The 26,539-nt window shown below is 42.4% G+C and overlaps 1 protein-coding gene and 1 long non-coding RNA gene across 6 annotated transcripts in view; one reads left to right on the top strand and one right to left on the bottom strand.

Moving 5' to 3' along the window:
• The window catches only part of RCAN2 (regulator of calcineurin 2), a 173,306-nt gene that overhangs the window by 130,101 nt on the left and 16,666 nt on the right, over nucleotides 1-26,539 (top strand). For all 5 annotated transcript variants that reach the window (XR_006279713.1, XR_006279714.1, XM_038396417.2 and 2 more), the window contains 2 exons: nucleotides 11,087-11,260; nucleotides 13,234-13,405. Coding sequence is in view for 3 of the 5 variants with exons in the window: in XM_038396417.2 (XP_038252345.1) it covers nucleotides 11,087-11,260; nucleotides 13,234-13,405 (346 nt within the window). In the remaining 2 variants the exon portion in view is untranslated. The remainder of the gene's footprint in view (nucleotides 1-11,086; nucleotides 11,261-13,233; nucleotides 13,406-26,539) is intronic.
• LOC119853389 overlaps nucleotides 1-26,539 on the bottom strand; it is a 46,950-nt gene that overhangs the window by 14,818 nt on the left and 5,593 nt on the right. Inside the window, exons 3-5 of the long non-coding RNA XR_005292058.2 lie at nucleotides 17,541-17,643; nucleotides 12,949-13,080; nucleotides 10,087-10,170 (exon numbers count right to left, since the gene is read on the bottom strand). This is a non-coding gene — a long non-coding RNA (uncharacterized LOC119853389). The remainder of the gene's footprint in view (nucleotides 1-10,086; nucleotides 10,171-12,948; nucleotides 13,081-17,540; nucleotides 17,644-26,539) is intronic.

The raw sequence follows: 26,539 nt of genomic DNA, 5'->3' as shown, positions 1-26,539 counted from the left end.
ACAATTATTTGTTCGCTATTGTTTGGCTCCCATTGTTAACTGTTGGTTTGGACTAATCTCAGCGTGGTAGTGCTTTACTTTGTGGATAATTTAACTGTTGTCAAGTTACAATGGAACATTGATAAACCTATGAAATATGCACCCTCAATTGAAATAATTATGGTTAGCCCAGAGCCACAAATTTGCTAAAACTGTCACTCTTCCTCTGAGCAGTAGTAGTTTTCTGGGCCTCACAGGTCAGTTTCCCACTGAAGAAGAAATTAATATGATGAAGCCAACAAACCTCACGCTGGCACGGAAAGAGTTAGTGTTTATGGGATCCACTAGCCCTGCCCCGGTATATCTGCAGCCAATGCTAGGCCTGGAAGAGGGAGAAGAAAAAGAGAGAACCTAGCTTAGTTCAGGACTGACTGGCAAAGAGGCAGGAACTAGCTGCCTCCCTACTGGAGTGGAGCATCACTAGGAGCCTGATAGCTGGGACAGCCACTGGGTAAGAAGCACTGTTTCCCTGACCAAGGGAGGCTGCTGAGGAGACCAAGGAGCACCCTTCATCTGAGTGAATTGCGGTACTGAACTGTAGAGATACTGTGGGGTTAGACCCTGTGAAACTTACAGCTGCCCCATCTGGAGGAACCTGAGGCTGCAGTAGGACACTGCTCCAAGTCTGCAAGGGAGCATTACTTGAGTTAAGCCACTTTGAACTGTTTGGACTATAGGAGCATGCTCCAGACTTAAACGAGAACAGTAGGAAGTAGCCCAGGGCAGTGAACTTAGACTATCTGCTGGGAGGTCCTTGTTTGGTGGTTGCTTCACACTGGGCTCTGGGTTACGACCTGGTGGAGCGGGAGGGCCCGGATCCCTCTATCACGTTGCCTTAAGGGCTGAGGCACCTCAGCCAGGGAAGCAAGGGGTTGGAAGTCAGGTGTGCCAACCACTAGGCCGCTCAGCCCTTCAAGCACCCTGTTACAGGATATTTTCTCAAAATCACTTGTTTGTTTACAGTGTGTACCACAGTCCTTGAACAGAGGTGATAACAAACAGCACAAAATCACCCATTTTTAGGGATCTCAGCGCAAACACCAGTTCCCAGGAAGCAATACTGAACGAAGAATTGACTCTAGTTAGAGATTGAGGCAGAGAGCAAAACTGTTGCTGTTCATCACAGATTCCTCCAAAGAAACTGCATCACAAAAAGCTAACTACCACGTGGTATTTTTTCCAGTACTGTATGCAGCTTGCGTGCTCAGAAAAAGAAATTGTAAGACTATGAGTTACAATGCCATCTGGGACTCCCACCATACCAATACTCTTTTCCTGTCATTTTGGGGGAGAAAGGTACAAATGTGGGAATTAAGGAATCGATCTCACAGTTGCAAGTGTTACTAATCTCATGATTTCTTTGTGAGTCCCATAATTTGGGCTAGTGTCATGATGCCACAAGAAGTTCCAGCCCTCTCTTGAATTTCAGCCCTGGCCTGGGGGAAAACTGCCTTTGTCTGGCTGCCTTCTTCACCTGCCCATCTCCTGGGGAAGATCAGCCAATCAGAGCTGCTGCAGGCAGCCAGCAGAGCTCACCCTCCTCCCACTCCACTAAGGAGCCAACATTATCCTCCTAGGAGGAGAGGAGAGAACAGAAAGAGCCTGGTTGCTCGAGGTTGTTCTGCTCTCTCCTCCCTTCCTTTGAACAATGAGTCAGCTCCGCTCTGCTCTTACTCCCCTCCCATCCCCTCTCTATTTCTGCAACACCAGGCCTGAGAAGGAGGACACCACGGCAGTTGTCCCCCAGGCCTGGGAGATGGGTGTGAAAAACCGCAGGAGCTGCAGGCAGGGTGGGGTTGGGGGTGGAGGCAGATCTGATGAGGGAGCTGGGGGACAGAATTAATTGCTGGGCAGGGGATGAATGGGCACATGAGGTTTAGGGGACACAGAATTAATTAAAATTTTGGGGATGGGGAGAAGCTGGAAGCGCCGTACCATCTGGCAGTCCATGACAGTTTCTGCAATAGGTGCCAAAATCACTTTACTCAACAAATCTGGGAGAGTTGGCAATGCTAATTAACTCTCTCTCTCTCTAGGGATGTGCAGGGGAGGAGAGGATTTCAAAAATCAAGACAGACCAAAACACACAATATAATCTTAAAAAAACAACCAACCCTTAATCTCCTAATTTATTGGGGTCTGACTCATGATTCTCAACTTTTGGAATTGGCAATACTGTCAAAATAGAATGTGTCTTCACTGTTGTTTTTGAGCGTATCTTGCAATCCAAAATTTTAGAAGTATTATATACAAAAATTAAAAAGGCAACCCGAGTTGGTTAAAAATCTTGTCTTATTTACCCAAGAAACTTGAACGGGAACTTGCATCAAAGGGAGGGAGAGAATTTATATATCTCTTCACAATTCATACAATGTACTTTTCATAGATCAGAATGGCCCTAAAGGAGTTTTAAAATTCTATTAGTGAAATATGTACATTTGGCATATATTAAAAGTCAGAGACAATAACAATCGAGGCATAAGGCATTTCCTGCAGATTAATGACTAGCTGGGAGGAGTTTGATGGGTCATGATGCAGCTGAGGGCCATTAACTTCCTGCTGATGACTAATGCGCTCTGCTGAGGTCATTGTTGTTCTCAGCTGAAAATGAAGAAAACCCGATATATAGATTTTTTTTTTTTTTTAAATAGATGCTGCAGTTTCAGTTGGTACAGTACATACAGGGCACTTGTGCAGAATGAATGCCCTGTATATTACTCAAATAGGGAGTCTGATTCTGCTCTGACTTACACAAATGTAAATCAGAACTGGCTCCATAAAGCTGACAAGTGTAAAACTGCTAAATATTCAGAATAAGGCCCAAAGTGTTTTCATGATCTCTCAATATCACATTCAACTTCCAGTATTAATCAATCAGCCTTTTTGTAGCCATTCCAGTCTGTCTTTCAATGCCTGATGAGAATGTGTACCACTAGTACACAGAAATATGTGCAGAATATCTTTACATTTACTGTTCATGTAATCGTAACATTTTTATCTTCTGCATTATTTATTTATATTACAGTACCAACCAGTGGCCCTAATCAGGATCAGGATTCCATTACGGACTGTGCGGTGTAAACATAAAACAAGACATGTCCTTCTCCATAGCTGAGTAATGGTGACAGAGATCCTACTAGGACAATGTTTTTTAGATTTCCAAAGGAGTTCAACAGCTCCATATGAGATTTTTTTAGTGGTCTGCAAATGAAAAAAGGTTGAAATGCACTGTACTAGGAGGTTAAAATTACAGGTTTTTCTTTCTTCGTCATTGCTGAGTTATTGTTACTAGGTCTATGTAAAGGACTGCACGCAAGTAGCCATTTGCAATGCTAATGAAAAGTTTCACAGGTCCTACAAAACCCAGGAATTATGCTACATATTCTTGAGCACCATATTGTGGCAGCAGAATCTGTGTGTGGTATGACAGGGACACTGAACTGGGCTGCTGCCCATGCCATCTGTTGATGTATTGCTTGAGTCCAGTATCATTCATTGTTCATGGGTCTTCATTATCTCAGTAAGCCTTCTTGGCAATCTTTACAGTTGCTTCTGCTTTGATGTGGAGAAGATGTATGCTTAAATTCTGATAATGCTGCAACCTATGCAAATTCCCGACAGGCAAACTGAGGTCCAGCATCTCTGCAATTCTATGTCGGGCAAGCTGAGCTTGCAGCTTTAAATGAAAGAGGCAACTGTTGTATGTAAGGGATTGATTTCCCATTAATTCACATAGTAATAAACTATCATGAGCAATACTTGATTTCCTCTAGACATAATTCTATGCTTAACTTGCTCCCTGGTTGATCAGTTATTTCTTGCACCACGAGTGGTTCCCGTTGTTGATTCACAAGAAATTTGTTGCAGACATTGCACTTGTTTATGAGGTCTTTTACATCCCTGCTCTTGTTTGTTCATTACAGAACTTCTCTCATAATGTTGTGATCCGGGTGTAGGTAAGGGAGTTTGTTTACTTAAATGTGTATTTTTAAAGCTGTTGATGAGGGAGCCTAGAGCCTGGGATGGATGCCTTTTTTTGTTGTACAAGTCAATATGAAGAGCTGGACTCAGGAAGCCATTTGCAGTGCATAACAACAATCATATTGAACCTACTAACTTGGGAGTTGTATATAAAGCTCCATATTCTTGAGCCAGTAGATCACACACTTTATATTATCCCTCTATCTTTGTATATGTGTATGACACACACACAAACTATGTTACGATAACACTATTAAGGTTGCAAAATCAAAATTTAGGCAATGCCAGAATTAAGGTTGCCTGTGTATCTCTTGTTATGCAGTATGATACAATCTTTAATTTTATCATCATATACTGTTTTTTCCACAGGACACCCACTTCATTCAGTGCATATGTGCAAGAGGGTTGCACAGGCAACCTTAATTCTGGCATTTCTTAACTTTAGAGTGTTTGTCTTTGCAGCCTTTGTAATGTTTTTAGCATATTGTGTGTGTGTTTCCAGTTTGCTTTTTTACCAGTCCCATCATGTGGCATCATATGACATTCCCCTGGGTCACAATAGGGTTGAAACCTTCAGATCCACCACAAAGGCCTCTGTCACTTGAGCTAACTCAACAGGTGATAGCCATAGTAGGTTGTGGTTATAATTACAGGGCTAGCTGCGCCTCTGTCTGGTCTCTCTGAATGTGCCCCTGCAGCCGTCAGACCTCATGTCTATGTCCAGGGTGGAATGTCACCATTTTCTCACTGTGAGACTGTATATCCACTCTTTACCCTGCTGATACGACTGAGTTCAGGTACCTGCAATTCTTCTTTGTCTGTGACCCGTGATATATACAGTGATCAGACAGCCTTCTTAAACCAATGCATTGTTAGTTTTAACAGTAGGTACAAAACTTTAGAGGAAAAAAGGATTTTAAAACAACAGTCTACAGGCATGTCTATCTTATGATGGTAACATAGGCAGACCTAACTTCTTCAGATGCTCAGTCTGGTTCCCCTGAACAACTACTGTTGTCATAGTCTATGTGGATCATCTCTGGGGGAGATGAGATACTTTACCAGTGCATTTCACAGAGGTTTGCTGACTGCAGAGGAATGGCGAGATTCTGGAATCTTGGGTTCCATTCCAGGTTCTGGAGGGGAGTGTGCTCTGACGGTCACAGACTTTTCTCTCTCCCCCCCACTCCAACTTCCAATCCCTGTTTCCCTCTTTGCACCTCCCCCGCCAGCCTCCAGTCCCAGTTGTGTGTCTACCCACTCCAGGCTCCTGGTGTCAATCTACTCCCTCTCCCAGATCCTACTCTTGTCCCCTCTTCATTCAAATCAGGCAGCTTTCTCTTCCATGTTTCCTGCATGCCAGCAGTAGGATCAATGAGAGCACAGAAGAAAGAGGCTCCCTACTCTCCATTCCTGTGCAGGGTCTGCAGCCATTCAGAGCTGCAATTTCAGAAAAAGTCCTGCTTAGCCCCCTGCAACCTTGGGCGATAGCATGCTCAGTGCAAACAGAATCTCTGGGGAATTTAGCTGCAAAGCTATAGCAAGTCTGCTGAGTACATGCAAAATGAATTTTTATAGGCGTATAATGTGCACAAATCTGGCCATATTTTCACAGGGATGGCAAAAGGCATAGCCATGACACACAGGCCACCTCCTTGCCAAATTTCAAGTCTCTTCTCCAAAGCATGGGGTTTTGAGAACTTCCCAAAGAAAAGGTTTCCAGTATTTTGTTAAACAATGTGTTTTTCACTAGCTTCACTCTTGGAAATAGCTGAATTGCTAAAAGTTTTTTGTTTTTTGGTTTTTTTTTTTAAATCAGCCTGAGGCAGACATCTGGTATTGATGATTTCAGTGCAAACAGCTTAAAGTTTTGAGACTTATATAAGCAACTTAAAACAATTGAAAACTTAAGAGGAAGTGTCGGGCAACCTTAATAATAGGTGGTGTTACCAGCTCCACTGTAATAAACACTCAGCATCTTTAAACAAAAAGAAAAGGAGTACTTGTGGCACCTTAGAGACTAAGTTGTTAGTCTCTAAGGTGCCACAAGTACTCCTTTTCTTTTTGCAAATACAGACTAACACGGCTGCTACTATGAGACCCATCTTTATACAATATTCCCATAAGCCAGCAGGTCTTGCGTCTGTCTCAAACCACACACCCATCTCCTTTCTTCCCGCACACCCTGGAGTATCTCCTATGGGTAAAGGTAGGAACTGGCATTTAGGCAGTGAAGACGTATTAGCAACTGAGCAGAAGAAGCCAACAGTGGAATATAAACAATGGGAAAAAGGGCCACGGAGGTGGAAATGGAGGAAGGAGGTAGGCAGGGATGCAGGTAATTCAAATGCGTGTGCGCCAGGAAGGCCTCATAACCCTCACCGGAACAGTAGTTTTGGGTTTAATAATTAATGCTTTAAGAGGCATATTGTATTGACAGTGGGGACTCTAGCAATGCTAGCGTCTCCTTCTGATGCTTATGTGCTATATCTGCTGTGAAAAAGGTTGTTCTGAAAAGTGCTCCACTCCCCGCTCTGTCAGTATTACGAACAGATCAGGACTGAAGTATTGATTAGATTTAGATTACATCAGTTGAATTTTTCCTATCTTCTTCTGCAGCCTTTCCCAGTTATCTTCTCTAAGGGGTCAGGAATTGTTTTGCCCCTTTAGAGCTAAAGAAGATGAATCTCAGGACATGAAGTAAAATTCTAATTTAAACTGGAGATAATTCAGATGTATCAAGGCCAAAATTGGACTATAGCAATAATAATACATTTTCCACAAGCAATGAGTAGCCCTGGGTTTAAATCAGATATACAGAAATAGAGTGGAAGAATCCAAATGGGCCTGTTTTTCTTCTTGGCACCATGACTTTTAGAAGACATAGTAGTCTGGACAGTTAACTTCAGCAACCAACCCACCAGATGCAAACGCTCCTGAACTTCAGGGACAACAGGATCCAGATGTCTTCACAGCTGGTGTCTGATATCTGAGCTAAACCAAAATCCTGATCCAAAAAACTTCCTCATTCTTACTTGGGAGAACCATATATCCAGATCCAAACTTTACAGCACTGGACCAGCTCTCAACAAAACTGACTTTATGCAGCATCAATGTGCTTTTCCTCTGCACAATGCAATACAATCAATCCGCTCTTACCCCTTTTAAAAGGAGTCATCTTTTAAGTAAGCAGCACTTGGCCAAGGTACATTCTGCTTCTAAGAAAGAGTGGGAAGTTCCTTCTCTCTTCAGTGCCTAATGAGAGAGGGTTTTTTGTTTTGTTTTGTTTAAATGACATCCCAAGTTATTCACTTTGCAAAAACAAACTACTTTGTGACACCACAGGTTTGCTCTTCTTGTGCAAACTAAACTTGTAGGGTCGGCTTGCCCTCTGCCTACCAAACCAGAACAGTTGTGTTTTTTACTCACTTTGGATAAGTGTGTAAGACTGTACAAGGTGCATCTTATTAGAATCTACTTCTTGTGGGGCTGAAGGATATGTGAGAAGCTTGCATTTGCAAGAGAACCCAGACAACTCTGATGTTTAGCCGAGTCTGAGAGCTTGGCCTTGAATAGTCTTGTGATGTTGAATAATTTCTGTTTTAGCTCTTTGTTTTGGCAAAGACAAAGGGCATGAGGAGTGGTGGTTAGTCTCATGTTATGCCCAATATATTGTAAATCTACATCTGGTTACAGTTTCTCTTCACATATCTGGGCAGATCCTCAGCTGGTGTATATTGGAGCCAGTAGAGCTATGCCAGGTTACACCAGTTGAAGATCTGCCCCATAGAATTTAGGTATAGAAGAAACATTTTCGGTCACCCAATCCAGTTCCCAACCAATACACCACTATTCCTCATGGTACAATTTTAGTGTTTCCGCTTGCATCTGGAATCCTGTAGAAACTTTATTTAGGATTCCATTAAACTATAGTGTGTTGTGAATTGCACTAAATTTCATGTCTGCAGTGTAGCTGTAGCTGTGTTAGTCCCAGGATATTAGAGAGACAAGTGGGTGAGATATCTTTTATTGGACCAATTTCTGTTGATGAGAGAGACAAGCTTTCAAGCCACAAAATATTGTTCTTCAGGTCTTGGAAAGGTACTTTGAGCCTCACCGCTAAATGCAAAGTGGAAAGATCATAGAATATCGGGGTTGGAAGGGACCTCAGGAGGTCATCTAGTCCAATCCCCTGCTCAAAGCAGGACCTAATCCCCAACTAAATCATCCCAGACAGGGCTTTGTCAAACCTGACCTTAAAAACCTCTAAGGAAGGAGAATCCACCACCTTCCTAGGTAATACATTCAAGTGCTTCACCACCCTCCTAGTGAAATTTTTTTTCCTAATATCCAATCAAAACCGCCCCCACTGCAGCTTGAGACCATTACTCCTTGTTCTGTCATCTGCTACCACTGAGAACAGTCTAGATCCATCCTCTTTGGAACCCCCTTTCAGGTAGTTGAAAGCAGCTATCAAATCCCCCCTCATTCTTCTCTTCTGCAGACAAAATAAGCCCAGTTCCCCTCAGCCTCTCCTCATAAATCTTGTGCTCCAGTCCCCTAATCATTTTTGTTGCCCTCCTTTGGACTCTTTCCAATTTTTCCACATCCTTCCTGTAGTGTGGGGCCCAAACTTGGACACAGTACTCCAGATGAGGCCTCACCAATGCCGAATACAGAGGAATGATCACGTCCCTCGATCTGCTGGCAATGCTCCAACTGATACAGCCCAAAATGCCATTAGCCTTCTTGGCAACAAGGGCACACTGTTGACTCATATCCAGCTTCTTGTCCAATGTAACCCCAAGGTCCTTTTCTGCAGAACTGCTGCCTAGCCATTCAGTCCCTAGTCTGTAGCAGTCCATGGGATTTTTCCTTCCTAAGTGCAGGACTCTGCCCTTCTCCTTGTTGACAAGATGGTTTAGCATAAGTAGTTAGCACATATTCCAAGGGACCATTCAAAGAAGAGAGTGGCCTGTTAACTCTCTTTCTTTCTCTCCCCCCCCCCATTTTGTCCTATGACTGCAAAGGTGTTAAATGGGTTACAGATTGTTGTAATAAGCCATAAATCCAGTGTCTCTGTTTACAGATTTCAGAGTAGCAGCCGTGTTAGTCTGTATTCGCAAAAAAGAAAAGGAGTACTTGTGGCACCTTAAACTGTTAGTCCTAGTACTCCTTTTCTTTTTTGCATAAATTTGTTAGTCTCAAGTGCCACAAGTACTCCTTTTCTTTTTTGTCTCTGTTCAGTCCATGATTTTTAGTGTCTAGCAGTTATGAATTTAAGCTCCCAGGCACGTCTTTTGAAAGTGTTGTGCAGGGTTCCTTTGAGAAGGAGGACTGATAGGTCAGACGTAGTGATGGCTTTGTGAAAAGTGTTCACCCACAGGTGACAGGTGTTTTTGTCTTTTATCATTTTTCTGTGTGAGTTCAATCGAGAGCATAGTGATTGTCTGATTTCACCCCCATAGTTGTTGTTGGGGCATTTAGTGCACTGGAAGAGGTACCCCCACATGTTGTAGGGTCCTGAATGGAGTGTTGTGGGGGGTGTAGCATGTTCTTCCATTAATCTCTCTCTCTGTTTCACACCAACTTGTTTTGGGCAATATGGATTGTACTAGAAATAAAATATTAGAGGTGGCAAAATTTGCTCTGACCTGGGCAAAATAAAGGCCCAGCAGAATTACAGATATGATTGCAGCAATCAGTAAATTACTTCCATGTCCAAGACGTTGTAAATGCACCCAATTTTTCTAAAAGTCTACTGTGCATAGCAAGCTAACTTCACCCCTGACATAACTCTGTTGATTTCACTTTGCTACACATCATTTTGTGTTATGTTAAAGTGGACTATACAAAAACCCAACTTTTATATAGAATTACAGAGAATACATTTCTTTTCTGTTACATTGGTGATTAAATTAAAGCGGTATCATGAAATTGACGGTTACTGCTCTGATGATCAGTTTGGATGGCTCGCTAAGGCACTATCTTTTTTGTGTCTGATTTTTTAATTGATTTTATATGAAAAAGCAAGCAATAAAAAGCACAAAAAGGCAAATAACTTACAGTTTGTATGTTTCCAAATACCACACGTTTCTTGGGATCTCCAACAAAGTTAGGCAATTATGCAATTTTTAGAATTCATCAAAGCTGCAAGATCAGACAATTAAAAAAACAAAACAGGCAATAAATACTACATAGACATAACACATTCACAGTAGGGTAGGAAGACAAGAAATACGTAAATAGGAAAAAAAAAAAAAGGAACGAAAATCAGTGTACTCTATTAACTTTAGGATAGACCCTAAATGCCAATAATAGAGACCATGATTTGTATATATGTGGAATAGTTCTTATTTCATAACACAATACCCATGGTTTATCATTTTGGGATTGATGCAGGTGAGTAGATGTGATGGGTAACAGCTGAACAAATAAAGAGAGCAAGTGGCAAAGTTATGCTTCAACACAGAGGAAAACTAATAGTGGAGCTCAGTATCTGCTCTGGACACACAAAGAACCAGACCACTGGAGTCTGGATCAGAGCTTAGTTTCCTAAGAGGTTGTGAATTTTTCCTTCCTTCCCATGATCTGCAGTGAAAAGGACTTCAAACAAACATCAACCAACCAATCCTGGGGAGATGTAGTGAGTTGACAAGAGGAGGCATTTTGCATGTTCCAAATTTCAAAATATCCCGTTCTTGTTAATTGTACAAAAACTGGAGAAACAAAGGTCATTTTATATCCAAAATTATGCCTAGTCTTTTCAATAAAGTTACCGGGGGCCTAATTTACCTCTCACTTATACTAGTGTGATTCCATTGGAATTACTACTGGTTTACACTCATGTAAATGAGGTCACAGTCATGTCCTATATTTGCATGTCATTTGTTGTTTACACCCTGACTTCTAAGAATGACCGTGACTGTCATAGTGGGGCTCGGTGATCATCCATGTAAACAGTTGATCGCACCAGTCTCGGTTTTTGTCATCTGATTTCAGATTTGGCAGGGCAGAATGCAAACAAAGTTACCCCTTAACATGACCAAGGTCTTTTCATTTACAGGAGAAGTTTGAGGGCTTGTTCCGTGCCTATGATGACTGTGTGACATTCCAGTTATTTAAAAGCTTCAGACGTGTGCGGATAAATTTCAGCAGTCCTAAATCAGCTGCTCGGGCCAGGATAGAGCTGCATGAAACACAGTTCAGAGGGAAGAAGTTAAAACTATACTTCGCACAGGTAAGAAACTTTTGACATTAAAGCCTTTCTCTCCTTACTTCTTAATGGGTGACTGCTCTATGATCTTGTGTTACCAAAGAAACAGTTTAATAAAATCAGATGAAAATAATAGCTATGTTAGACTATTTGGAAGTGAATGGGCTAAATGTTGCTCTTAGTTACGACTGTGTAAATATGGATCAACGCCTCTAGAGTCAGTAGCATTACTTTGGATTTACACTGGTACACATGAGAGCAGAATTTGACCCTGTGTTTTTAGTGCTCATAAAAGGCTCTGATAACATGGTTGAGTTTCCTCAGCTCCAGACTAAAGCTGTGCACTCTTTGTAGAGTTCAAATGTAATTCCCTGGCATTCTGATTTATTAACAAAAAGAGAGTTCCAAAATAATACTACATGTGCCCTTCTCCTCAGGACCTGCCTGTCCCAGGCCCTCACTCTCTCTTCCAGAAGGCTACCCCAACCTTCCTTGTATTAAATAGTGAGTCTAAGCCACACCTGCCTCAGTGAGCACACAGTAAACCTGAAGTTCCCTGCAGGGTTCTGAAACCTGCTAACAGGATGGGCCCAGAGGAGAACCCCTCCATTCTATTACAGTACCTCCAGGGGGAGAAGATTTCTGATTGAACAAAGCTGTGTAATCTAGCAGACAAAGGCATAAAGAGATTTGTCTTCCACTCACTAGAACTAGATGAATTCAGACTAGAAATAAGATACAGATTTTTTTTTTACAGTGAGGATGATTAGCCATTAGAACACTTTGCCTAGGAACATAGTGGATTCTTCGTCACTTGAAGCCTTTCAATCATGATTAGATGTCTTTCTAAAAGATAAACTCTGGCTTAATCCAAAGTTATGGGTTTGATGCAGGAATTATTGGGTTAAATTCTATGGCCTGTGTGATGCAAAAAGTCAGACTAGATCAGAGGCGGTCAAACTACGGCCCGTGGACCACATCCGGACCGGCACTTGAGCTCCCCACTGGGGAGGCTAGCCCCCGCCCCTCCCCTGCTGGCATGCCACCACGCTGGCAGTGCTCTGGGTAGCAGGACAGCATGCTCCTGCAGGGCAGTGCAGCAGCATGTTTGGCACCAGCTAGGTGGCACGGCTGCCAGACATGCTGCTCTGAGTGGCATGGTAAGGGAGCGGGGGTGTGGGGTTGGATAAGGGTCAGAGAGTTCCGGGGCAGTCAGGAGATGTGGGGGAGAGTTGGATAGGCGTGGGAGTCCCTGGGGGCCAGTTAGGGCAGGGGTGTGGATAGGGGTTGGGGCAGTCAGGGAGCGGGGTGGGTTGGATGGGGGTGGGGTCCTGGAGGGCAGTTGGGGCGGGGGGCCTGGGAGGGGAAAGTCAGGGGACAAGGAGCAGGGTGAGGTTGGATGGATCGGGGAGTTCGGAGGGGGGCAGTCAGGGGGCGGGAAGTGGGTGGGGACAGATGGGGGCAGGCGCCAGGCTGTTTGGGGAGGCACAGCCTTCCCTACCCAGCCCTCAATACAGTTTTGCAACCCCAATGTGGTCCTTGGGCCAAAAAATTTGCCCACCACTGGACTGGATGATCACAGTAGTTCTTTTCTGGGCTTAAAATCTATTCAGGAACAGCTCTGCGGGTTGAAGCCCTGCATTTATCTGCAGAGTAGGAACATTATGGGCAGAGGCACTCCAGACTTGCTCATGCAGCCACACCCAATGTACCTGGCTTGGAGGAACCATCTCTAGCAGGGATGAGATGACGATTCTGTTTCCAGGCCCATGCAGTCCTTGGCCTCTCTCCCAAGACTGCCAACAAGAGTGCTGGTTGTGGCAGTGGCCGTTGTGATTTGACAACTGTGCACAGGAAAGTTGACTGAGACTCACCAACCCATTTCACAGATGCTACCGAACAGCAGTATCTGCTTTTTGAAGTTTGTGACTGTCTAATCTTTGTTCCATTTGCTTGCCCTACGCTAAAATAATCTGTGTTTCTAATACATTTGAAAGGTTCAGACCTCTGAGACAGATGGGGACAAGCTTCATTTGGCTCCACCACAGCCTGCAAAACAGTTTCTCATCTCGCCTCCAGCCTCCCCTCCTGTAGGGTGGCAGCCAATAGATGATGCAACACCCGTCATCAACTACGACCTCCTTTATGCAGTTTCTAAACTAGGACCAGGTAAGCTTTGCGGCCTTCCTGTATGGGAATGTGTCAGCTTAAGCAGATAGGAAACAGAGTGAAGATAAATAACTAAGAATGCAATTCACCTCTGTGCAGAGAGCACCACAAGACTCATATACTGCTTAAATTCAAGGGCCCACATAGGGTTTAAGTAATACGTAGGCCTGGCACCAGCTGTCTGCTTGGGATGAATTTTACCTATATGCATAATTATTATTTCTTAACTTGAGTTAGTGTGCTTGGTGCTGTACAAGACACAGAAATACGGGTCCTGCTCCCAGGAGTTTACTCTAAAATGCAGACTGGCATCAGAGGAGAATGCACTGACAGACCAGAGGATGATAACACACAATGTTTCCATTGCACTGGTTTGCTTTTAATCTAGGTGGGAGAGTTGGGGTTGTAGAAGGGCAGGAATAAATGCTGCTGAGTGAGTTCTAAGAGTTTCTCACAACAAATACAATCGGGCCCAGTCCTGCAAGATGATGTATGCCTTCTGGGATATCTAAGCTCAGTGAGGCCCCCAGGGACCTAGCCCCAACCAGGATCAAGTCCATTTTGAGATAGCAAAACACACCATAATTCTGAGTGTGATTCTGTGGGGATTGTTTATTAAGGGAATTAACCAATGAACAGCCCCTTTCGGTTACAGTGGGGAGATGTGCTTCTTCACACTTCTTTCTATTAGGTAAGTGGAGTCAGTTGTGGCCCCCACGGAAGTGGAAGGCAGTTTGACAATGTATAACCTGTTATAATGCAGGCAGGTTGCCCCACTTCATGGTTAGGTTTAGAGCTGGTTGGGAATTTTTTCACACATTTTTCATTGGAAAATATCTGGTTTTCTATAAGCTGTTCATGGAAAGAGTCAGTTCAGACAAATTTCTCGTTTTGGGGCAGGAATCGAAATTGTCAAAACAGCCCATTTTAACATTTTAGAAATGAAAAAGTTCTGTTTTTTTCAGGTCCAAATGACTTTTCATTTAGAAATACAAGTTAATTGACAGTAAAACAATATATGAGAAAATGTATATTAAAAAAAAAAGTCTACATCAAAACCAAACATTTAAATCAAACCAATTGTACATTTTTTTTTCCAGATTTTTGGTTCAGGAGAATTTCAAGATTTAGATTTTTCATCCTCTTTTGGGATGGGAAATTTTTAAAAAGCTTAAAAATTAGCACAGGACAGGAAAACCATTTCCTGCCTACCTCTAATGTGGATGCCCTTTTACTGTCCTGGGAAAAGCTATCACTTACAGAAGCCCTGTCAGTGGGACTCCATTGGATCTGCCCTGCCAAACAGGAGTCCATGGGGGTACGGGGCTGTCTCCACCTTTCCAATCTCCCCCAAGGACCGTGAGGATTGTGGGACTACCTCACATCTTTTACCAGTGGGGACCCATACACCCACCCTCCCTGATGGAACAGAGGGAAGAAATCTGCAGGAGGGGAATCTCCAGGACATTTCCTCCCTCTTAGTCCTCTCATATGGGTTTTTCCTGCAGGTGGGGATTATCAATCCATATATTACAGTCCATTATTCCCAGCATCAATGCTTTATGCTTCTAAACTGCTGAATAAAAGGAAAACAAAGAATCCTCCTTTCCCCTTGCTGCAGTGACATTATAAATGGAAACATGTAAATGAATCCGCTAGCTAGCTGGGTAATAAATCAATTCCTGTTCTGGAGCAGTGAAATGTGAAATATCGCTCATTATTCTGCACTCTGGGACAGTGCTGCACGAAGGTCATATCCACTCTCATTTAAGGAGCCTGCAGGGAGCAATATGAAAAGTCATTGTCTGCTCTTCCCCCTCCCCACCTGCTTTTCTATTTTTAGCACTCGTTAGGGAGATCAATTTTAGTTAACTGCAGAGGAGATCTTAAAACAGTACTGCAGTCCTCAGTGCTCTTGCTATATTTAGTATTTCATTAAAAAAAACCCACAATCCTCTGCAGCCCATCTCCTTTGAAACATGCTGTGTTGCCATTGCTAGCATCTTATGCTCATTGTATCCAACAGGTCTCAACCCTTTTTAAAAATCTTAATCGTGGTTTATTTATTCCCCAAAGGAAGGAGTATTTAACAGTGTGGTTTAACAATGTAAGGGCCTGGATCCCACAACCCTTCCTCACCTGAGTATTCTGATTGGGTGACATTCACACCTGTGCAGAAATTCAGGACAAAGCCCATGCTCCACTTCAGTCGCACTTACAGTTTCATGCTAAGTGTGGAAGTACGAAAGCTTACATGGGAGCTTGGCAGAATTTGATTTTTATTTTTATATTTTTGTAGTACAATGTTGACCGATAACATCCATGTTTCTTTTAAAGCATTTTTTAGATATTTCTCTATTTTAAATTTTCAGTTTACAAGAAATTATGGAGAGTTCAGACAATTATTTAATGACATATGCTGAGATTCAGAAAGTTAAAGCTTTACAAACTATTAAAACAAAAATTGTCGACATTGCACGTCAAAATATACCAAGTAAATGTCCTTAAACCAACAAATCAGACCTATTTTTACTTTCATTCACTAATCATTTGTAACCAGCTGAATTCAAAAGTCTACATCACTGGATTTTGACTCATAAGTTCTCAAGCAGCATTTTGCTTGCTTTGCCAGTTGTAAATTTTGATTATCGATGGAAATATTTGCCATCAGTTTGTGTGTGCATGGTGAAATCAATGTTTACAGACATTTACAGATAAAAATCTAATCCTTCCAAGTCTAGATTTCAATGGTGCATAGCGCTTGTGCTGGCCCTCTGCACAAGGGGGAGTTTCACCCACTGATTTCACTGTTAGTCAAGTCCCAACACTGGACCTAGACAATTTTTAATCCAAATAAAGTGAATAAGCTGCAGAATATTAGTAGTAATTATAGGTATTTAAGGGCAAATTCAGCCCCTGTCTTCACAGAAGCTCCTTTGCAGCAGAACCAGTGAAGTTCCTCTGTGCAATGGGAGGAGCTGGATTCAAGGAGCCACATATGGGATGTTTCCCAATTTTGTGGAAGCTCCCCAACTTTGTGGAAGGGGGTAAAGGTGAATCCAAGAATCTGCTACTGTGTGGATCCTTCTATCTTCTTTCCCCTTTCCAGGGATGGAGACAGCTAGGATTGCAGATGAACTGGATTTAGGCCTTAGAACATAAAGAGTTTAAGCAAGGCCCCCTGCAGTAGGGTGAATTTCATCCTTATCTAGTACCTTCCAACTGGAGATCTCTGAGCTTTACAACCATTAATTAGTTCACCCTCACACATCCTGGAATGATAGGTGAGCAGTATCCCTGTATTACAAATGTCAAGACTGAGCTGCAGTCACTTGAGTAAAGCCATGCAGTAAACCAGTGACACAGCCAGGAACAGAACCCAGGAATCCTGATTCCCTGTTCCCTCTAACCACTAGACCACAATCCCTCCTATCTGAATGACACTCCCATGTCTGTAACATGTATCTGTATACCAACACCAGTGAAAAACAAACTTTGCTGTAGTTAAAAGTGCCAGAGAAAATATGAAATCCCTGCCCTGAAATATTATAAAAGGAATGCATTATAACTTGAACACAGTCATTAACATGGGGGTCTGTTTCCTCCATTGGATGCACATGCATATTCCCCACTAATGCCACATTCTCTTAGGGTGAAAGTTATCCCTGTGCAAAAGGTCAGCACAAAGGCCTAAGTGCTCACTTAAATCCTACTTCACCCGTTTTGAGGATATGAATGGGGCCCATAAGCATTGTGCTAGTCTTGTCACCTTAGGTTTAAATGCTGCCATTAAAAACTATGTCAAAACTCCTATTGCCATCAGTGGTATACCATCAGCACCTTAGATTAGAAGGCTATTGTTTGCGTGGTTTTGTAATGTGGCTGTCCATGAAAATCTCTACATTTGGTCCGACCCTCTTTGAGCTGTCTATATTTGGGGCTTTCCTACTCCTGTTTAAACACTGTATCACAAAGGGGAAAGCATCACATTTCTGTGGAGTATTGCTGTTGCCCGGCATGTTTATTGATTTAGTCTTCATTTAGTCCAGTCTTACGAGATTGTCAATGTATGAACCCAGGTACAAATACTATATAGCCACCCCAGCAATTCATAACAAAAGGAAGATTCACCCACCAAAAAGAAATGATGATTCGAAAAAATAAGTTGACTTTTGCTAGGCTGATGTAATCCCAGTGACCCTCTGTCGCCTTCTATTTCTGGATGGTTATGGAGCATTCTGTAAGGAAATCACAGAAGATAACGCACGCTTTCTCAGAGCTCCCCTCATTCAAAGAAAGCAAAACTCCTTTGACAGTAAATTCCGCTCCCCTTTTTTGTTCCTGCACAGTTCTGCCCACAAATCTGTGATGTGCCTTCATTTGGCCCCAGTATCAGAATCCACATTCAGTCTGGGTTTGTCCATACTCTGCTAGCCAGCTCTAGCTTATATCCTTACTAGGGAGATAAAGGAATGATCCTGCAAACAGTTACTCACTTCCATATAGTTATTCATGCACAGATACCTTATTGTGTGTGGGACACTCATTTCATAGAACCAAGATCTGTCAAAGGCCAATTTTTAGGACCTGTTCCTGCAGCCTTTATTCCTGTTGAAGTCAGGGGAGCTACTCATGTGGGTAAAGTCTACTCACCCATGGACTAGATTGTGACTAGCCTTAATGCAGTCTTGCAAGAGAGTAAGAAACTTCCACTTTCCTTGCACAGCGTATGTTAGGAGGTACCGAGATCTTAGTTCCAGATGTTGGGGAGGGGAGCACATGGATTGTGCAGCCAGTACAACTCCCCCTGCCCCTCAGCAGGCAAAGGGCAGCAGGGACAGGGAATAGGTGGAGCCATGCTTTCCCCCCAACACTGCTTGTGCTGACCTGTGGAACTGGTCACATAGTGGAAATAAAATTCACCCTGAAAAGGGTTGTAGCAAATTACAGTGACCTGCCACGTGTAACTGGGGTGCCCCAGGATATATTGTGCCACTGAGTCACAATTTCTTCCATGGTTCCTCCAAGCACTATTCAGCTACAGTTGAAAATACATAATCTAGCCCTGAGTAAGGGCTGCAGGATTGGGCCCTAAAACTAATACATGTTTAATATCATTCACATTATATATAAACAAATCTATTTTTAACTCTTTAATGAAACTGCAGTTATGATTTTTAAGAAAGTAAAAAATGAGTGATTTAATAAACATGAAAAGAACTAGAAATGCCAGTGCCTTTCAAACCACAAAACAGTGCAGGAAACGTGAGGCATCAGTGGAAAAATTCTAAGCAACAGGCAATTGTTAAAGTCAGCAGAATTCTGCAAGAGTAAATGTTAGCAGGATTTAGTCTCTTAGCTCCTATGCTTCCCGCTAACTGGACAACTTTAGCCACAGTTTACAACCTTCTGGGCTGGTATTCAAGTCCTCCTCTAGTCTCCACATCATTTAAACTATCTGATGGCAAGTTTAATACCTCTCCCTTGGGCACCTTCAAAGCTCTTATTAGAACAATTTCCCCTCCCCTAAACCCTAAAACAAAAATCTTTCCTGATAAATCGAAAGAAGGCTTTGTAGGAAATCCCTGGAAATAGGAGATTGAGGGTCATGCTATGGCACTGGAAGACGAGATCAGTCTGCACTGCTAAATGCAACATGTCATGGCATTGTTCTAGTGCACACTCCAACCTTGTGATTATGAGGACCAGATTCACCATCAATTTAAATACTGCGAGAAGACCCTGAATAATCAGTTGATTATATCTATATTACCCAGGATTATGTAGGCCATGATTACCTACAAAAATAAAGATCTCAGCTCTTCAGATGAGGTAAATCTGCACGGCTACACTGACTTCAGCAGTGCTATGCTGGTTTACTGTGACTGAGGATACAGCTCGTTGCCTTTGAAAGGGAATGCCTTTTGATGCATCTTGAGAAAGGAAGTTGTGGTTTATGTTGGATTCTTATGTATATTTCAAAAGACTATGACTTCACAATAGGCCCCAGTGGTGGTGACTAATTTCAGGACAAATCAATAGCCCTGTGGCTAAAATATGTTTTTGGTCATCTACCACCTTCACTTGAAGATAATGGATACACTGGATTCCTGCCACACCTAAACCATGTGCTGAGGCGGGAATCTGACAGCAGAAACAACATTTTTGTACATCTAAATATATCCACAGATCTTTTTTTAAAAGACAAATGGTAATTCTAGTTGGTCAACTGATATCACCGGCATGTTTCAGAAATGGTATCTTACATGGAGAAAAAGACATGGTATCTATAACAACAACAAGAGCTACTAGAGCTACTGCTGCAGGAAGTGAAACCAGATATTATAGGGATAACAGAAACATGGTGGAATAGTAGTCATGACTGGACTAAAGGTATTGAAGGGCATGTGCTGTTTAGGAAAGACGGAAATAAAGGTAAAGGTGGTGGAGTAGCATTGTATATCAATGATGAGGTAGAATGTAAAGAAATAAGAAGCGATGCAATGGATAAGACAGAGTCCGTCTGGGCAAAAATCACATTCGGGAAGAAAACTACTAGAGCCCCCCTCCCCCCCCCCCGGTGACAGTGGTTGGGGTGTGCTATAAACCGACGGGATCTAATCTGGATATGGATAGAGCCCTCTTTAATGTTTTTAATGAAGTAAATACTAATGGAAACTGCGTGATCATGGGAGACTTTAACTTCCCAGATATAGACTGGAGGACAAGTGCTAGTAATAATAATAGGGCTCAGATTTTCCTATATGTGACAGCTGATTGATTCCTTCATCAAGTAGTTGCTGAACCGACTAGAGGGGATGCCATTTTAGATTTGGTTTTGGTGAGTAGTGAGGACCTCATAGAAGAAATGGTTGTAGGGGACAATCTTGGTTCAAGTGATCATGAGCTAATTCAGGTCAAACTGACTGGAAGGACAAACAAAAATAAATCTGTGACAGGGTTTTTGATTTCAAAGGGCTGACTTTCAAAAATTAAGGAAATTAGTTAGGGAAGTGGATTGGACTGAAGAACTTATGGATCTAAAGGCAGAGGAGGCCTGGGATTACTTTGTCAAAGCTGCAGAAGCTATCGGAAGCCTGCATCCCAAGAAAGGGGGAAAAATTCATAGGCAGGAGTTGTAGACCAAGCTGGATGAGCAAGCATCTCAGAGAGGTGATTAAGAAAAAGCAGAAAGCATACAGGGAGTGGAAGATGGGAGGGATCTGCAAGGAAAGCTACCTTATTGAGGTCAGAACACGTAGAGATAAAGTGAGACAGGCTAAAAGTCAAGTAGAGTTGGACCTTGCAAAGGGAATTAAAACCAATAGTAAAAAGTTCTATAGCCATATAAATAAGAAGAAAACAAAGAAAGAAGTGTGACCGCTAAACACTGAGGATGGAGTGGAGGTCAAGGATAATCTAGGCATGGCCCAATATCTAAGAAATACTTTGCCTCAGTCTTTAATAAGGCTAAAGAGGATCTTAGGGATAACAGTAGCATGACAAATGGGAATGAGGATATGGAGGTAGATATTACCATATCTGAGGTAGAAGCAAAACTCAAACAGCTTAATGGGACTAAATCGGGGGGCCCAGATACTCTTCATCCAAGAATATTAAAGGAATTGGCACATGAAATTGCAAACCCATTAGAAAGAATTTTTAATGAATCTGTAAACTCGGGTTGTACTGTATGGAGAATTGCTTACATAGTTCCTATTTTTAAGAAAGGAAAAAAAAGTGATCCAGGTAGCTACAGGCCAGTTAGTTTGACATCTGTAGTATGCAAGGTCTTGAAAAAAATTTTGAAGGAAAAAGTAGTTAAGGACATTGAGGTCAATGGTAAATGGGACAAAATACAACATGGTTTTACAAAAAGTAGATCATGCCAAACCAAACTGAAACACAGTGGATCTAATTTACCTAGATTTCAGTAAGGTGTTTGATACCGTGCCACATAGGGAATTATTAGTTAAATTGGAAAAGATGGGGATCAATATGAAAATTGAAAGGTGGATAAGGAATTGGTTAAAAGGGAGACTACAGCGGGTCCTCCTGAAAGATGAACTGTCAGGCTGGAGGGAGGTTACCAGTGGAGTTCCTCAGGGATTGGTTTTGGGACCAATCTTATTTAAACTTTTTATTACTGACCTCAGCACAAAAAGTGGGAGTGTGCTAATAAAGTTTGCAGATGATACAAATGTGGGAGGTATTGCCAATTAGGAGAAGGATCGGGATATCATACAGGAGGATCTGGATGACCTTGTAAACTGGAGTAGTAGTAATAGGATGAAATTTAATAGTGAGAAGTGTAAGGTCATGCATTTAGGGATTAATAACAAGAATTTTAGTTATAAGCTGGGGACGCATCAATTAGAAGTAACGGAGGAGAAGGACCTTGGAATATTAGTTGATCACAGGATGACTGAGCCGCCAATGTGATATGGCCATGAAAAAAGCTAATGTGGTCTTCGGATGCATTAGGTGAAGTATTTCCAGTAGAAATAAGGAGGTTTTAGTACCGTTATACAAGGCACTGATGAGACCTCATCTGCAATACAGTGTGCAGTTCTGGTCTCCCATGTTTAAGAAGGATGAATTCAAACTGGAACAGGTACAGAGAAGGATTACTAGGATGATCCAAGGAATGGAAAACCTGTCTTATGAAAGGAGACTCAAGGAGCTTGGCTTGTTTAGCCTAACTAAAAGAAGGTTGAGGGGAGATATGATTGCTCTCTAAATATATCAGAGGGATAAATACCAAAGAGGGAGAGAAATTATTTAAGCTCCATACCAATGTGGACACGATCAAATGGATATAAACTTTTAAAGTTTAGAAGTTTAGACTTGAAATGAGATGAAGGTCTCTAACCATCAGAGGAATAAAGCTCTGGAACAGCCAAGGGAAGCAGTGAGAGCAAAAGACCTATCTGGCTTTAAGATTAAACTCGATAAATTTATGGAGGATATGATATGATGGGATAATATGATTTTGGGAATTAATTGATCTTTAACTATTTATGGTAAATAGGCCCAATGGCCTGTGATGGGATGCTAGATGGGGTGGGATCCGAGTTACTGCAGAGAATTCTTTCCTGGGTATCTGGCTGTTGAATCTTGCCCATATGCTCAGGGTTCAGCTGATCGCCATATTTGGGGTCGGGAAGGAATTTTCCTCCAGGGCAGATTGGAAGAGGCCCTGGAGGTTTTTCGCCTTCCTCTGTAGCATGGGGGCATGGGTCACTTGCTGGAGGATTCTCTGCTCCTTGAAGTCTTTAAACCGTGATTTGAGGACTTAAATAGCTCAGACATAGGTGAAAGGTTTATCTCAGGAGTGGGTGGGTGAGATTCTCTGTGACCTACATTGTGCAGGAGGTCAGACTAGATGATCATAATGGTCCCTTCTGACCTTAATATCTGTGAATCTATGAAAAAAAAGAAAAGAGGGTCCAAAGCCACGATAAGAAGCTGAGTGGTTCAGATTGCCTCTTGCAGCAGTGTAAATCAGGACTGCTCCGCAGAAGTCCAGAGTGTGTAAGAGCAGTGTTGGTAAGATGGACTCAGGCCAGTGTTCTTACAGACAGCTCTTCATGTCTTCACTTGCTGTCGTGGCAGGAAATGAGACTTTGTCACAGGGTGAGCTGGCCCTTTAAGGGCCTGTTGAGGGTGCAGCTGGAAGTGAGTCTGCCAACCCGGGTCGACAGACTTGTGCTATCAGAGCTTGAGCTAGCATGCTAAAAATAGTATGTGGACACTGTGGCTCCAGCAGAGCCTCTGGCTGGCCACCAGTGCTCAGAATCACCCAACGCACTAGGTTTGAGCTTGGGTGGTTAGCTGAAGTCTCTGCCAGAGCTGCAGTGCTCTCACTGCTACGTTCAGCATGTGAGCTCAAGTTGCACAGCGCAAGTCCGTCTACCCAAGCTGAGACGCTTGCTCCCAGCTACAGTGTAGACAGACCGTAAGGGGGCTGGGACTTGGCCTCACCTGTGCCACGTGTAGCCCTTCTCCTCAGATGAAGGGCATGAATCCATTGATGACATCATGGGAGCGTGTTGCTCAGAAGCAGGCCTGCTAGGAGATGTAAAGATTGCCTGAGGCCAGTGAGATACAGTTCAGAGACATTCAGAGGAGCCAGGGGGCTGCTCTATGCAGTATGGCTCTGCTTAGCTCCCAGGCTTTCCCTCTTCAGAACTGTTGTATTGGTGCTTGCACAGAACAACCCAAAGGTGGCTGCATTTCAGTGAGGGGTGAAGTGGTTCCTGCAAATATAGGGACAGATTCTACTATTAAGGTACAGGCCTAGGCTGGAAGTGGTGCTCTGAGAGATATTGTGCCTGCTTCACTGTCCATTAGAGGGATGCATTCTGCTCTGGAAGTGTCTAGCTCTGCTGGCCAATGTGGGTGGTGGAGGTTGTGGCCTGTCTCTTTGGCGCCAGCAGGGAGCTCCTGCCTCTCCAGTTTCTCACCTGTGGATGCTCTGGTGCTGGAGGTGCAGTATGGGATTAGCTCCATATGCCTCTTCTCCTACCTTCTGCACCTACACACAGGCCACACCCAACCTGACCTGTACAGTTTGTAAAGGCTGTAAATGTAAGATGCTGTTATGATACTAATGACACATTTAATATGGAGCAGACTGCTCTGGACCTATTAACATTTGATTATGATTCAGAACAGAGGACAAGGGAGCTGCAAAATACCACTATTCTGCCTTGATAACTAATTAGTCAACTACACATATTACATCCATTGCTAGACAATAAAAGATTCATAGTTCAAGAGGAGCCCATCCATGAAAGGCCATGATACTGCCTCATAAAGCAATATAAAACCATGTGCTATTAATTTTTTTAAATTCTCAAACATTGCCAGACTGTTCCTGTGCTGCTATTGCTGTGTGTTCAATTATCAAAGGTCACCAATCCTTTCATGTTAATGTCGCTGAAGCAAATGGTCCCTATTCCCATCTGAGTAGTTAGGTTCATTGTGTAACGATTTATTAGGTTCATTGAGATTTAAGTCCCCTCATGCTGTTTTTCTTTTCTGCCAACTAAATACAGTAGAGGAAAATGTAAGGTATTTCTTGAGAGGTAAGAGTTCATTAGAAGCATTTTCTGGTGTTTCAAGGGGACACCACAACTTAATTATTTTGTGCATCCTTCCCCCCAGGCAGATTAGAGCTAACAGAATTTATTTGGCGAATTGGGATATTTTGCTGAATAAGATGACATGTATTTCTCTAATTCATTCTTTTTAGATAACTTGATAGATAATCTATAATGTAGATAAATGATTGCACAATTTGCAAATCACGTAACACAAGGAAATAAAGAATAAGAGAAGGGGGCCAAGGACATTTAAGGGGAGAGAGGAGAAGGACAACCAAAGGAGATGCTGAAGGAATCACCCAAGAGGCAGGAGGAGAATATGGACAGGGCACAGTCATGGAAGCCAAAGGAAGACACGATATGTAAAAGGAAGTTATGATCGACAGTGTCACAAGCAACTGAAATCCAAGGGGATGAAGATGGAGGAAAGACCCTGAGATTGACCAGGAAAAGACTGTTGGACACCTCTGTGATTATGGTTCAGTGGAGTGGAGAAGGCAGATCCTGACTGGAGAGGATCCTGAGTGCAGCTGGAGGAAAAGAACTTGAGGTAGCTTTTGTGAACAGCACGTTCAGGGAGTTTGAGAGTGAAAGGAAGAGAGGAAATAGGGCAGTGATTGAAGAGGAAGGTGGAGTTAAGGATTGGCTTTCTCAGTGTGATAGTGATCAGAGCATGCTTGAATTGTGAGGGGAAGGAGACAGAGGAAAGGTTGAGGAGAAAAGAAAGGGAGGTTGAGGGTAGGGATTAGGAGGCAGGAGAGAATGAGATCAGTAGGGCAAGAAGACGGGTTTCAGGAGGAAAGTGGATGGGAAACCTGGATATCAGTGATGGGGTGAGGGAGACAGCGATGGGGAGGGGGGAGATTGTAGCATATCTTGTCTGTCTGTACTTAAAAGAGGCCAGCAAGATCCTGTGCAGGGAGGGAGAAGGGTTTATCCAAGGAGTCAAATGTTACAGGTAAATGACCGCTTTAATGTGGGCACCTGATACAATGACACTGTCTCACTGCACAACTATTTAACAAACACCAGAGCTGTGCAAATAACTGATTTTTTTGGTTCCCTGACCATGCTGAAAAATTGGGAAGGGGGACTGTTTTGGGTCATACAAAACGTTTCATTCAATCCAAAATAAACATTTAATGAAAAGTTGTTTCAAATTGAAAAATCAAAACATTTTTTGTTAGGGCTGTCAATTAATCGCAGTTAACTCGCGCGATTAACTCAAAAAAACATTAATCGTGATTAATCGCAGTTTTAATCACACTGTTAAACAATAGAATACCAATTGAAATGTATTAAATATTTAGGATGTTTTTCTACATTTTCAAATATATTGTATTCTGTGTTGTAATTGAAATCAAATTATATATTTTTATTACAAATATTTGCACTGTAAAAATGATGAACTAAAGAAATGGTATTTTTCAATTCACCTCATACATGTACTGTAGTGCAATCTTTGTCGTGAAAGCGCAACTTACAAATGTAGATTTTTTTTTTGTTACATGACTGCACTCTCAAACAAAACAATGTAAAACTTCAGAGCTTACAAGTCTACTCAGTCCTACTTCTTGTTCAGCCAATCGCTAAGACAAACAAGTTTGTTTACATTTACAGGAGACAATGCTGCCCTCCTCTTATTTACAATGTCACCAGAAAGTGAGAACAGGCATTTGCATGGCACTTTTGTAGCAGGCATTGCAAGGTATTTATGTGCCAGATTTGCTAAATATTTGTATGCCCCTTCATGCTTCTGCCACCATTCCAGAGGACATGCTTCCATGCTGATGATGCTCATTAAAAAAAATAAGTGTTAATTAAATTTCTGACTGAACACCTTGGGGGAGAATTGTATGTGCCCTGCTATTTTACCTGCATTCTGCCATATATTTCATGTTATAGCAGTCTCGGATGATGACCCAGCACATATTCTTCATTTTAAGAACACTTTCACCAAAGATTTCACAAAACACAAAGAAGGTACCAGTGTGAGATTTCTAAAGAGAGCTACAGCACTTGACCC

Source organism: Dermochelys coriacea, chromosome 3 (genome assembly GCF_009764565.3).
Source record: "Dermochelys coriacea isolate rDerCor1 chromosome 3, rDerCor1.pri.v4, whole genome shotgun sequence".
In the NCBI taxonomy this organism is placed as follows: Eukaryota; Metazoa; Chordata; order Testudines; family Dermochelyidae; genus Dermochelys; species Dermochelys coriacea.
Note: the sequence above shows the minus strand (reverse complement) of the source record. Positions and strands in the feature narration are given on the sequence as shown.